General features: G+C 36.5%; 1 protein-coding gene across 7 annotated transcripts in view; it reads left to right on the top strand.

The window, feature by feature from the left end:
- LOC115218976 (C-terminal-binding protein 1) overlaps positions 1-12,155 on the top strand; it is a 221,877-nt gene that overhangs the window by 166,835 nt on the left and 42,887 nt on the right. For all 7 annotated transcript variants that reach the window (XM_029789015.2, XM_029789012.2, XM_036508881.1 and 4 more), the window contains 3 exons: positions 1,578-1,722; positions 6,572-6,778; positions 9,063-9,161. In XM_029789015.2, the coding sequence (XP_029644875.1) occupies positions 1,578-1,722; positions 6,572-6,778; positions 9,063-9,161 (451 nt within the window). The remainder of the gene's footprint in view (positions 1-1,577; positions 1,723-6,571; positions 6,779-9,062; positions 9,162-12,155) is intronic.

Here is a 12,155-nt window from a genome sequence, read left to right as displayed (position 1 = left end):
AGGCTTCTTCCAGATTCTATTAAATCACAAGTTTTTGGTCAATCCATGGCATAAGTAGAATACACTTACCCACAGTGCCATGCAGTGGTATTGAACCCAAAATCATTTTGGGAAGCAAACTTCATAATCACACAACCATGCCTGGAATAGCAATGTGAATTTTTTTTGAAGTTGATCAAAACAAGACAGTTGTTTTTATATTTGTATCTAGAAGTGTGTAGTTTGGTTTGAAGCTTAATACTTTTAATTAAAATGTAAGAAGAAAATAAAAACTTCAGTGTCAGGCAGTAATAACTCTGCCTGCTTTATTTCACCGTATTGGGTTACGTAACAAAGAGCATTTGCAGTGAGTGTTTTTAACTTGATGTTACACTCGCACCAGACACACCAGGTGTTTTGGATAGATTATGGATGCATCCACCCTTGAAAGAATGCTTTTGAATGGAAGTAACAATGGAAAAAATCTCACAAAATATGCAACTTAATTTATGTGCTAATAACTTGGAATGAAAATGGTGTTGCTTCACCTCTGTCTTAGTACTAAAGAGTAGAAGATCAAGGATTTCAAAGCTATATAAGAACAAAAGAGCTAAACGAGGGTGGCTTTGGTCAGTATACATTATGGGGTGGGGGCTCAGTTTGCATTGCAGATGTTACATTGGGCAGCTTGTATAACTTGAGATGCTATTAGCCACCACGACTGTAGTCTCTCTGGCCATGACCACACCTTGAAACACAATGTGTTATAGGGTTACATATGCAATATATCTCTTTTTTTTTTTTTATTAATATACCATGTTTACTTGTGTATAAGTTACACTCTCTTGTACTTGAATTTAACTGGGAGAAACTGGGGTGTGACTTATGCACAAAGCAAAGTTAAGACTATAAAGGAAAAGAATTTTGTACCGAGTTTTAACAGTAATATAGGGTTATAACTTATATGCAGGTAAATAGGTGTGGATGTGTGGTAAGAAGCTTGCTTCTCAACTGTATGGTTTTGGGTTCAGTCCCACTAAATGGCCCCTTGGGCAAGGTGTCTTCTATAGCCTTGGGTCAACCAAAGTCTTGTGAGTGTATTTGGTAGAGGGAAACTGGAAGAAGCCTGTCATATATAGTGTCTGTGTTTGTCCCCACCACCACTTGGCAATGGGTGTTGGTATGTTTACATTCCTGTAACTTCAGTGGTTCTGCAAAGGCAACTGTTAGAATAAGTACCTGACTTTAAAAAAACAAGTACTGAAATCGGTTCATTCAAATATAAATTCTTCAAGGCAGTGCCCCATCATGGCCACAGTCTAATGACTAAAACAAGTGACAGAAAAAAGATAAGTGAAACACCAGTTTTTTCAAGATATGAGAGCGATTTGGCTACTATTTCTTACCAATCGGAGTAATTTATGCAGGTTCCTTCATTGAATTGTTTTGTATTGTATTGTACTGTATTTTTGTGTATTAAGTGTATGTTCTGATGAAAACTCATCTTCTTCAAACCATTAATCATTAAGAACTGCATTCCTTTATTACTTGATTTGTTTTAAAACTAATTGCTGCTTGTGTTCTTCTTTGCTTTTCAGGTACTGAATGAAGCTGTAGGGGCTCTTATGTGGCATACTATTACTCTGAATAAAGAAGATCTGGAAAAATTTAAAAGTTTGCGAGTCATTGTTAGAATAGGAAGTGGACATGACAATATCGATGCAAAGGCTGCTGGGGAATTAGGTAAGAAAGAAGGAAAAATTGCATGATTCTATTTTGTATTTTCCCTATTTTTTGTGGTTTTTCATATTTATTTTTGTTTTTTTTTTCCATTTTTTTTTTGTGTCCATTTTTGAAAATCTCAAGTGATATTGTGAAATAGCCAATACATGGAAAACATGTTGACTTCTTTAGCTGCCCTCCACATCCAGTTACAGCAACAAGCAAGTAAAATGCCACTTGTTCTGTGTTGGGAAGACTTATTTGTTTTAATATCTCTTCATATTTACCCCGAAGTCTAATGCTTGTGCACAAGGGATCTATGTAATCATTCTAAAATTCATTATCGTCAGCTCACATTACTCAATGATTAAATAAATTTTTATTTGGGTGGGGGCTGCTAATCTCCTCCTCAACTTTTCTGTTTTGTGAAAAACATTACATTTTGAAATGTTTAATATATCCTTTCATTGTTATGACATAGGCAGAGCTAGTCATATGGTTAAGAAATTGCTTTGCAACTACCTGGTTCTGGGTTTGATCACACACCATAGCAGTTTGAGCAAGTGTTTTATTATCACCATGTGTTGACTGATGCCTTGTGAGTGGAATTTGGGAGATGGAAGTTGTGTAGAAGCCTATGATGTGTGTGTGTGTGTGTGTCTGCACTGGTATACGAAAACTGTCAAAGTTGTGGCCCTTTATGTTAAGGTTGATTTAGCCAGTTAATAAATAGTGGTTTACATAATCAGTATCAAGCTGAAATAACTGCTGGGTTTTCCCAGTTTGACCCCAGTCAAATGACTGAAACAAGTGAAAAAACGAGGGCACTCAGAGAGAGCAAACCTCCACCAAGGCAACACCACCATCCTCTCAAGGATAAGCCAGAGATGATTTTTAAAATGGGAATATCTGAAATAAACTCAACTGCTCTCACAAACGAGAATACTAAAAATGAACCCGACCACTCTCAAAAATTAAATAAAAAGCAGGAAAATAATCCAGTATCTTTGTGTCTGGTACCAGATTGATCCCAGAATCTAATCAGTTTGCGCCAGTCATCTGAATAAAGTTTCATCTGAATCCATCAAGTGGTTCTTGAGATATGTTGTCCATGGCCAAACAAACAAATGCAACTGAAAACAATACCTTCGCTAAGGCAGAGGTAATAATTATAAGAATAACCTACTTTATGTATTTATGACAGGATTTAAATTCACAAACTTAGTTTTTCTCCTCTAGACCTCTCTTCTATAAGATTTTGTTAACCAATTATATTTGAATGTGCCTTATCAAATAAGAGTACCAGTGTTCTTATCCATATAGCCACCACAAATTCCTCTACTGCTTTCTTAAATGAGTTGCCTTTTGCTGTAGCTTGTGGGGTACAATGTCTCTGTCTGTGCAGTAGAAACCTTTTAATGTATATAGCTGGGTTTCTTAAGTGCCCGGTTACATAAATTAGTTGCCTTCACTACAGGTGGGCAGTCTTCTCTCTTTATGTATTTATAATGTAGGTAGGAGAAGTGTCTAGGTGTGAGGCTCAGAATGTCAGTCAAAGGCTGCTGAGAATAAAAGCTGTCTCCATGATACGAGGGAGGTGGTGGTATATACAATAGAAATTTAATTTAAATGGCTTGCTGTTGAGCATGACAATTTAATGACATGTTCTGAGGTTGTACAGCTCATTGGTACATTTTGTCTTTCTGTTTATGAGAAAGAAGTCAAGGTGGTGCTGACTCATTGGTTAATTAACCTGACGAAGATAGATTTGTAATTCCTATTCGAGTCTATGTTACTTAGAACAAGTGCTTGCCTTTGTTGTTGATTTTTCTTCTTTCCTTTCTGTTGTATTAAGATTACTAAAAACTTCCCATTTTGTAATCATTGTTTTTATTCTCTTGTCTTCCTTCATGCGATCTTCTTTTTTAAAGTTCAGTCCAAAATATTTTTTGAATTCCAACTTCCCTCTGCATTTATCATTGATGGAGCACCACTGATATTTTACAGTAAGGTTTTAGAATAATTGTTTCCAGGTTTTTAGTTGTCTTCATTTCTGTTATGCCTACATCAGCTATAATTGGTGTTAGCTTCATCTCTCTTTCATTTTGTGAGAAATATGGATGTTGGAGTGTCTGTGACAATGGTGGGAGGGTTGTTTCCTTCAATTATGTCCCTACTTTATAAAGTTGTCCCAATGTTTTCAATGTAGGAAATTGTTGCTCTCATTATTGTAGATCCAGGTCAGCTCTAATCAAGAAGATCCATGATCAGACACAGTATCCGTTACCATCTTGCCTTTTTGTATATCCAATGGGCCTTCTTTTTCTTTGAGATAGTAGAGTGTGATTTGAGGAAGATTTGATGGCTATTTCTGGTAGTTGAAGTGACTAGAAGTTCTTTGTTTGGCTCAGTTGTTTAAGTAGAATTGTAAATAGAAATGGTAGGCTTTCATGCTAAATCCCATTACAGTATTTAATGTTGTCATTTGTTTTAATATGAAGCCCTGCCAGGATTAATCTTGCTTCTCTCCTTGTTTGACAAAAATTGTACCAGTAATATATTAGTGTCAGTTCAACTGTACTCCGCTCTCTTTTCCTTGAGTGTGTATGTGTATATATATATATATATATATATATAAATATATATATATATGCATGCATGCATGCGTGAAGGCGCATGGGTCAGTGGTTAGAGTGTCGAGCTTGCAATCGTGAGATTGTGAGTGATTTTCATCCTTTCAGGGTCGATAAATTAAGTACCAATTACGCACTGGGGTCGATATAATCGACTTAATACGTTTTTCTGTCTTTGTTTGTCCCCTTCTGTGTTTAGCCCCTTGTGGGCAGTAAAGAAATAACCTTGCCCAGACTGCCTTGGAGGGTAACTTTCTAGGTGCAATCCCATGGTCATTCATGACCGAAGGTGGCCTCCTCATATTTATACACACACACACACACACACACGCACACAAAATAATCCCATGCCATATTGTAGTTCACCTATCGCAGTTTATTATTTAAGCTTACACCAATTCCTCCGTGGTGTTTTGCTTTTATAATAAAATATATACAAATTATGAAAATAATAAAAAAAAAAAATACAGCACAGTTGTTTCTACTTTGTGGATTTTCCCCTATCACAGTGGGTTTTGAAACATAAAACCCATGATAGTTGAGGGGTTACTGTATCATCATAATCCTCGTTTAACATCCGTCTTCCATGCATGCATGGGTAGGGCAGCTGATAAGAGCTGGCCAGGTAGAAGACTACCCCAGGCCACTGTGTCTGTTATGGTAGAGTTTTACAGCTGGATGCCCTCCCTAACACCAACAACAACTCTGCAGAGTGGATTCAGTGCTTTTTACGTGGCACTAGCACAGGCAAGGTCAATTTTGGCTTGATTTTTACAACTGAATGCCCTTCCAAATGCCAACCACTTTACAATGTAGACTGGATGCATTTTACGTGCCACTAGCAACAGCTGGGTCACCCCAAGTAACTTGCAAAACAAGTAATTTTGAAAGGGGTGGGGGGCATTGAAAGAGGGGATCTTGTGTGTGTTTATATATACACACACACATGCACAAAACTTGTGTCCTGTTGAAGGAAATCATTGCAATGCAGGATACCTAGGCTAATGTACCAGATTTAGTTTTAATATATGTTGATGAATCTGGGCGCAAATCTTGCACTGGGCAACATATAAAGTTTCATGTAACATGTAACTATAGTATCAGTACAAAGCAATAACTTCCATTCCACTCTTATGTAAGGAAATCATTTTCCTTGTATTTTTGTTTTTTTGCCAGCATCTGAATCTGTATGTTTACATGTACAGATTCTTGTACATCTGTTTATAGGCATCTACATACATATTTATGTATATCTGTGTCAATGTCATTATGCCTTATAGTCTAGGAACCTCTGTCTTTTTCTGAAGATGAATGCTTATGCTTAGCAAGTTTTGCTGTCTGATGTGAGTGGGTGTTGCATTGTAAACCATAGTGGAGACTTCACAATGGTTTGGTTTATAGCTATTTGTTTCCTGTCATTTCCATATTTATGAAACTGCTGTGGTTACAATGGAGATATTCTTGACACACACTTATAATATATTCATTTTTAGAATAGTTTGCTATAATGATTGTTTTTTTTTTCTTTATTCATTTTTAAATATTATTTAAATTTTATTTTTGTGAAATAGAAAGTTTTAAAAAATTATTTTCCTCATCAGTTCACATATTTTTTATTATGTTACTCCCCTAATATTTTAACAACTGTCTTTAGTTCATTTTCTTTTTATTTTGATATCTCCATATGGCATTGATATGACTATAAAATTTTTACCAACTTAGATTGTTGGGTAAACTGAGCCAATGAGAAGCATTGTTATGACAATAGAACTTCACTGATTAGATGCCAGCCAGTATTGTCTCTTTACTTAGTTACTCAGTTTCTCAAACTGGTTAATTGTAGGAATAAATATCTTTATTGCTAGATCCTCTGTGTGTTATTTATTAATTACTAGATCTTAACAAAAATCACTTCTGATAGTTTAGCCAACTGAGGCATCAGGTAACTATTTATCTTTGTGGTTGAGGATGCTATTATCTTAAAAAGAAAAAAAGTTACTGCTATTTCATTTTGATTAGTTGGAGGCTAGCATACTTTTCCCTATTAATAGAACAAGTGAAGTCAAATGACTTAGCTAGAGATCATGTTACATCCCTCATGTCACCTGCATATGTTGAAACTGGGCATGAAATGTACCAATGTTACCAGTTTAAAAGGGTCTGTGAATGTTGTGGTTATTAACTCTTCCCTTTGACATGGCTTCTCATTATGTTTTTTTTTATTTTGTTCTCTCCAGGAATTGCTGTCTGTAATGTGCCCGGATATGGCGTGGAAGAAGTTGCTGATTCGACGATGTGTCTCATTTTAAATCTCTACCGAAGAACGTACTGGCTGGCAAATATGGTACGTGAAGGTAAAAAAATCAATGGCCCCGAACAGTTGCGTGAAGCTGCCCAGGGTTCGGCTCGAATTCGAGGAGACACATTAGGAATTGTTGGACTTGGTAAGCCATGTTTTATTTTATTGTTCTTTTTATTTGGGGTGTTGATGATTGAGGCAGTGAGACCAGTTTTAGTTGTAAACTCGGGCTTGAAGATGGCTGAAAGCATTTTGTTGTGTAACATAAGATCGAGCTATGATTAAGGGTTTTCTAAATATTACCATCCCACTTTTTAAAAGGTACCTTGAACTATACTATGTGTGATATTTAGCCAATATTTCTTGCTAGCAGAACCTCATAGTGGCTTTCTCTTGTCAGACAGACAGACTAACAGTGCAACAAAATATTGTACCTGGAATGGCTAGCAAGGGCGAATGGAGTCCAGTGGTATGGGCATGTGTTGAGGAGGGATGAGGAGCATGTTCTGAGGAGAGTGCTTGAGTTTGAGGTAAATGGACTGCAAAAGCGAGAAGACATGGAGGGGACAGGTGGAGGAGAAGATTAGGAGGGTTGGTTTGAGAAGGGAGGACACCCAAAACTGGGTGAGATGGTGTGAGGGCGGTTGCTATGGCATTGATATAAATCCGACCACCCCCATTAATGAGGACAAACCCTGGATTTAAAATACTGGATGATAATGATGAGTAGCTAGGATCAATAGTAGTAGTAATTGTATAGTAAAATTTTGAACACCTTGACCATGTGATCTACAACAAAGGGTGATTATTTTTTTGACTTGGGTTTCCATAGAAAAATCATGAATCTTCATACTTTAGCATAGTGGTCTGTGATTGCCGACACTTGTAGGCATGGCAATTGAAGAAAGAGTTAGTCATATTCAGTGCTTTGGTTGAGAGCAAAATTAGAATCAATAGAGTGAACTTTCACTGGATGGATTGTCACAGTCAGAGTCAGAATGTGTATTTTGTGGTAGAGAGTGGTTTAGAATGAACACTGAATCTTGTCGTGAACCATCAGGCTTTTACTTTTACTGTCATGCACTTGGTGTTATACCTGGCAGCTGTGGCTATGGTATTCAATTTATGACCATAAGGTCTGAGGTTCAATTTATAGACTGGGCAGTCAGATTGTGTTTCTTGAGAAAAACACTTGATGTTGCTCTATTCTGTTCAGCTGAAATGAGTATCTTCTGCTAGTACATTCTGGATGTTTTACTGGGTCAAAGGTATGAAGGCCCAAACTGTTATGGAAAATTTGCTGCATACTCCCAAGTCAGCTGTGGTAATTTCCTATGTTCCAAACTTTTGGCCACAACTGTGCAGACGTCATCTTTCAGTATGAAATTTTAGTAAAGTGTGAAGCCTGGATGGCAGTGAAAGACTAGGCCTGAGCAGCTTGTGTATAGGACAGGAGCGAGATGAATGTTTTGCATGTTAACATGTGACGGTGTGTATAGTGTGTAGGTTAGATTGGAGTCCCTGGATGTTAGAGAAGTGGGAAGAGGATGGTGCAGGTACAGTGGTTTTAGATTTTTAACATATCTAGGAATGTGCAGAGGGTATGACCATGTCATGAAGTGAAGTTACCCCCTGCTGAGAATCTGGCCAGGATACTTGCAAGCGAAAACTGTGCTAAATGTACCTGTGGTTGTAGTGCTCATTGATTGAAGGGTAAAGGTTATGTGGCCTAATAACGAAACGGCATGATAATATTTCGGTTTGGAATTTGGTTTGCAAGATTCTTTATGTGAGTTCGTGTGTTGAAGCATATTCTGTTGTCTCTGGGGAGAGTCATTTTCTTTTTGTGCCTTATAATTTAACACACTCACCGGTACAATTTCCACTTATTTTTATTTTCCTAAAATTTTCGTTGCGTCTTGCAACCTTTTCAATAGTCAGGACTATTGAAAAGGTTGCAAGACGCAACGAAAATTTTAGGAAAATAAAAATAAGAAATGAGTGGAAATTTTACCAGTGAGTGTGTTAAATTATAAGGCACAAAGAGAAAATGACTCTCCCCAGACTCAACAGAGTATGATAATAGTTTTAGGAAAGCCATGTCTATTACAATTTTATTTATTAAATTTGGGCCCATATGCTTATTTGATTTTAAAATAATCAAAAAGTAATATTTATGAAATTCGAAATTGGTTATGAATAATTTCGTATTGCTACAAAATTGCGCTTGAGTTTATTCAGTTCATTATTCCGCACTCTTGTCATAAGAGAAACAGCTTAGTGAATATTTATCCTAACAGGAAAATTGTTTCTCGTTTTAACAAAGTGGCTAAGGGAGATAATTGTGACTAAATGCTGTTTTCTTATAGAGTTGCGGTTCATGTATATTTTTTTTTTCTTTTAAAGTTTTTACTTTCGTTTCTCCACAGGTCGTGTGGGAACCGCTGTTGCGCTTCGAGCAAAAATATTTGGTTTTAATGTAATTTTTTATGATCCTTATTTAACGGATGGAATTGAAAAGGCATTAGGTGTGTATACATTAATTTATTTCTGCATGCACGTACACAAGAACATAGAGAATTGTTTTTTTTTTTTTCCACTAATCAATTGCAGTGTTTTTGATTCTTCATATTGGAAATCAGTTTCCTCTGATATATTCCTGAATGAAGAAATATCACCATTTGCTCAAACATCAATTCATTACTTTCTCCATTTTTCTAAATGCAAAAACTGATTCTTAAAGTTTGTTGTAGTCTAAAATATTTAAGATTTCAAAGCTTGTCTTCGGTTATGGTAAATAACAAACATTAACTTGTTCCTGAATGAATAATAAATAAATATCTCTTACCTAACACTATGTTTTTTTGTTACATATGTTCGTACTGTTATATCTTTAACCCTTTGGTGTTTAAGCCGGCCATATCCGGCCCAAATATCCTACATGTTTTACATTCAAACTGGCCATATCCAGCCCCTCACACCTAACCGACATTGACATTCTAAGAATAAGCTATCACACCATTGAAACTTCAAAGCTGTAAGATAATGTATGATTAATTCAAAACAATTCGAGTGAAAAAAGTATTACATTTAACAGAGTAATCTGAACTCTAAAGGGTTAAATTCCATATCAGTACATAATTTGAGTTAGGTCTATATATATGAGATGTTTTTATTTTTGTTACACACACACACACACACACATATATATATATTTATTAAACTATAGATGCTTCCTGCCTCTTCCTTTGTGTACACACACTATGGTGTGTGGTCAAGAAGTTCTCTCCCAAACCATGTGGTTTCAAGTTGAGCAATCATCTTCTATAACATTACTCAACAAAAGCTAAGTGAAATGGATTTGGTAGATGGAAACTAGAAAGAAACCAGTGTGCATGCTTCTATTTGCACTTCTAAAAAATCACTGAGCTGCATATGAAGACCTCGTTCCTTCCTCTCTCACAAATTCATTCACTGGCTTTCTTTCTTGAAAAACATGTAGAATAAGAGATCCTTTATTTGGAGGAAATGGCAGAATTTGGGTGGCAGGTGAGGAATAGTAGCAGAAAGAGCTTCTGTCTGCAAAACCAGTGCATCAATAACATAGGAGTGGCTTTGTGGTAAGTGGCTTGCTTACCAACCACATGGTTCTGGGTTAAGTCCCACTGCGTGGCACCTTGGGAAAGTGTCTCCTCAGGCCAACCAAAGCTTTGTGAGGGGATTTGGTAGACGGAAACTGAAAGAAATACATACACACACATATATATGTGTCTGTGTTTGTCCCCCACCATTGCTTGACAACTGATACTGGTGTGTTTACATCCCCATAACTTAGTGGTTTGGCAAAAAAGACCGACAGAATAGGTCCTGGGATCGATTTGTTCGACTAATAGGCAGTGCTGCAGCATGGCCACAGTCAAATGACTGAAGCAAATAAAGAATATATATATATATATATATATATATATATATATATATATATATATATATATATATATAGTGACGTATTTTTGCCATTTCAATATGGCTAACCCCTAAGGGTGGATGCTACTGTAGTTTTTAGCCCCAGGAGGACACACTCCTCCAGCTGGCCATAGACACACTATCTGTGTCCTGTCAGTATTTGCAAAGGGAAGTCATCCTTCCCGTCTTCACCTTATGATACACACGGACTCGAGTTTCGAGGTATTGACCTCTCGTCAGCGTGTGACAATCATAGTTGTCGCCGAGAATTAGATTTCCTTCACAAATACTTATACTTTTTCCAGCGTCCACTGTCGCTGATATTGAAAAAGTGAAATCAGACAATGATAAATATCAAAGTGAGTTATATACAGTAGCGGTAACACATCGTGACGTATTTTTGCCATTTCAATATGGCTAACCCCTAAGGGTGGATGCTACTGTAGTTTTTAGCCCCAGGAGGACACACTCCTCCAGCTGGCCATAGACACACTATCTGTGTCCTGTCAGTATTTGCAAAGGGAAGTCATCCTTCCCGTCTTCAACTTATGATACACACGGACTCGAGTTTCGAGGTATTGACCTCTCGTCAGCGTGTGACAATCATAGTTGTCGCCGAGAATTAGATTTCCTTCACAAATACTTATACTTTTTCCAGCGTCCACTTCGCTGATATTGAAAAAGTGAAATCAAACAATGATAAATATCAAATATCACTTTGATATTTATCATTGTTTGATTTCACTTTTTCAATATCAGCGACAGTGGACGCTGGAAAAAGTATAAGTATTTGTGAAGGAAATCTAATTCTCGGCGACAACTATGATTGTCACACGCTGACGAGAGGTCAATACCTCGAAACTCGAGTCCGTGTGTATCATAAGTTGAAGACGGGAAGGATGACTTCCCTTTGCAAATACTGACAGGACACAGATAGTGTGTCCTCCTGGGGCTAAAAACTACAGTAGCATCCACCCTTAGGGGTTAGCCATATTGAAATGGCAAAAATACGTCACGATGTGTTACCGCTACTGTATATAACTCACTTTGATATTTATCATTATATATATATAGATTCTGCTTTTCAAGATCAAAGCATTGTTTAGATATGAAATTTAAAGGAATGTAACATAACAGCATTAAATGATATTAAAATTGTTTATTGTGAAAGATTGGAAAGTTTATCCCTGTAAAAAATATCTTAGAATCACTGTATTTAATCGATTAAATAGGGCTTATATCAAAAATACAAAGTTTTCTCTAATCTTCTTAGATTCAGACCTGTTTCTATTAGTTGTTTGTTAGAAGTCCTTGCATTTGATTCGATTATTTTCGGTGCAGAAAACAAATTAGCATTTGAGAAATTGGGAATGCTAATTTATTACATTACTGTTTACATTTAGGAGTCGGTTACATATTGGATTCCTGGGAGTTAGGCAGTAAAAAATAAAAAAAAACAATAGACTGTATTAGGCTCCACAGCCTTTTGTGTGTGTAAGCATGTCAGTGTGTGCGTCTTGCAAGAGATGAAAAGTAGATTTTAAAATAATAATGACACA

This window comes from Octopus sinensis, linkage group LG14 (assembly GCF_006345805.1).
Source record: "Octopus sinensis linkage group LG14, ASM634580v1, whole genome shotgun sequence".
Taxonomy (NCBI): Eukaryota; Metazoa; Mollusca; class Cephalopoda; order Octopoda; family Octopodidae; genus Octopus; species Octopus sinensis.
Note: the sequence above shows the minus strand (reverse complement) of the source record. Positions and strands in the feature narration are given on the sequence as shown.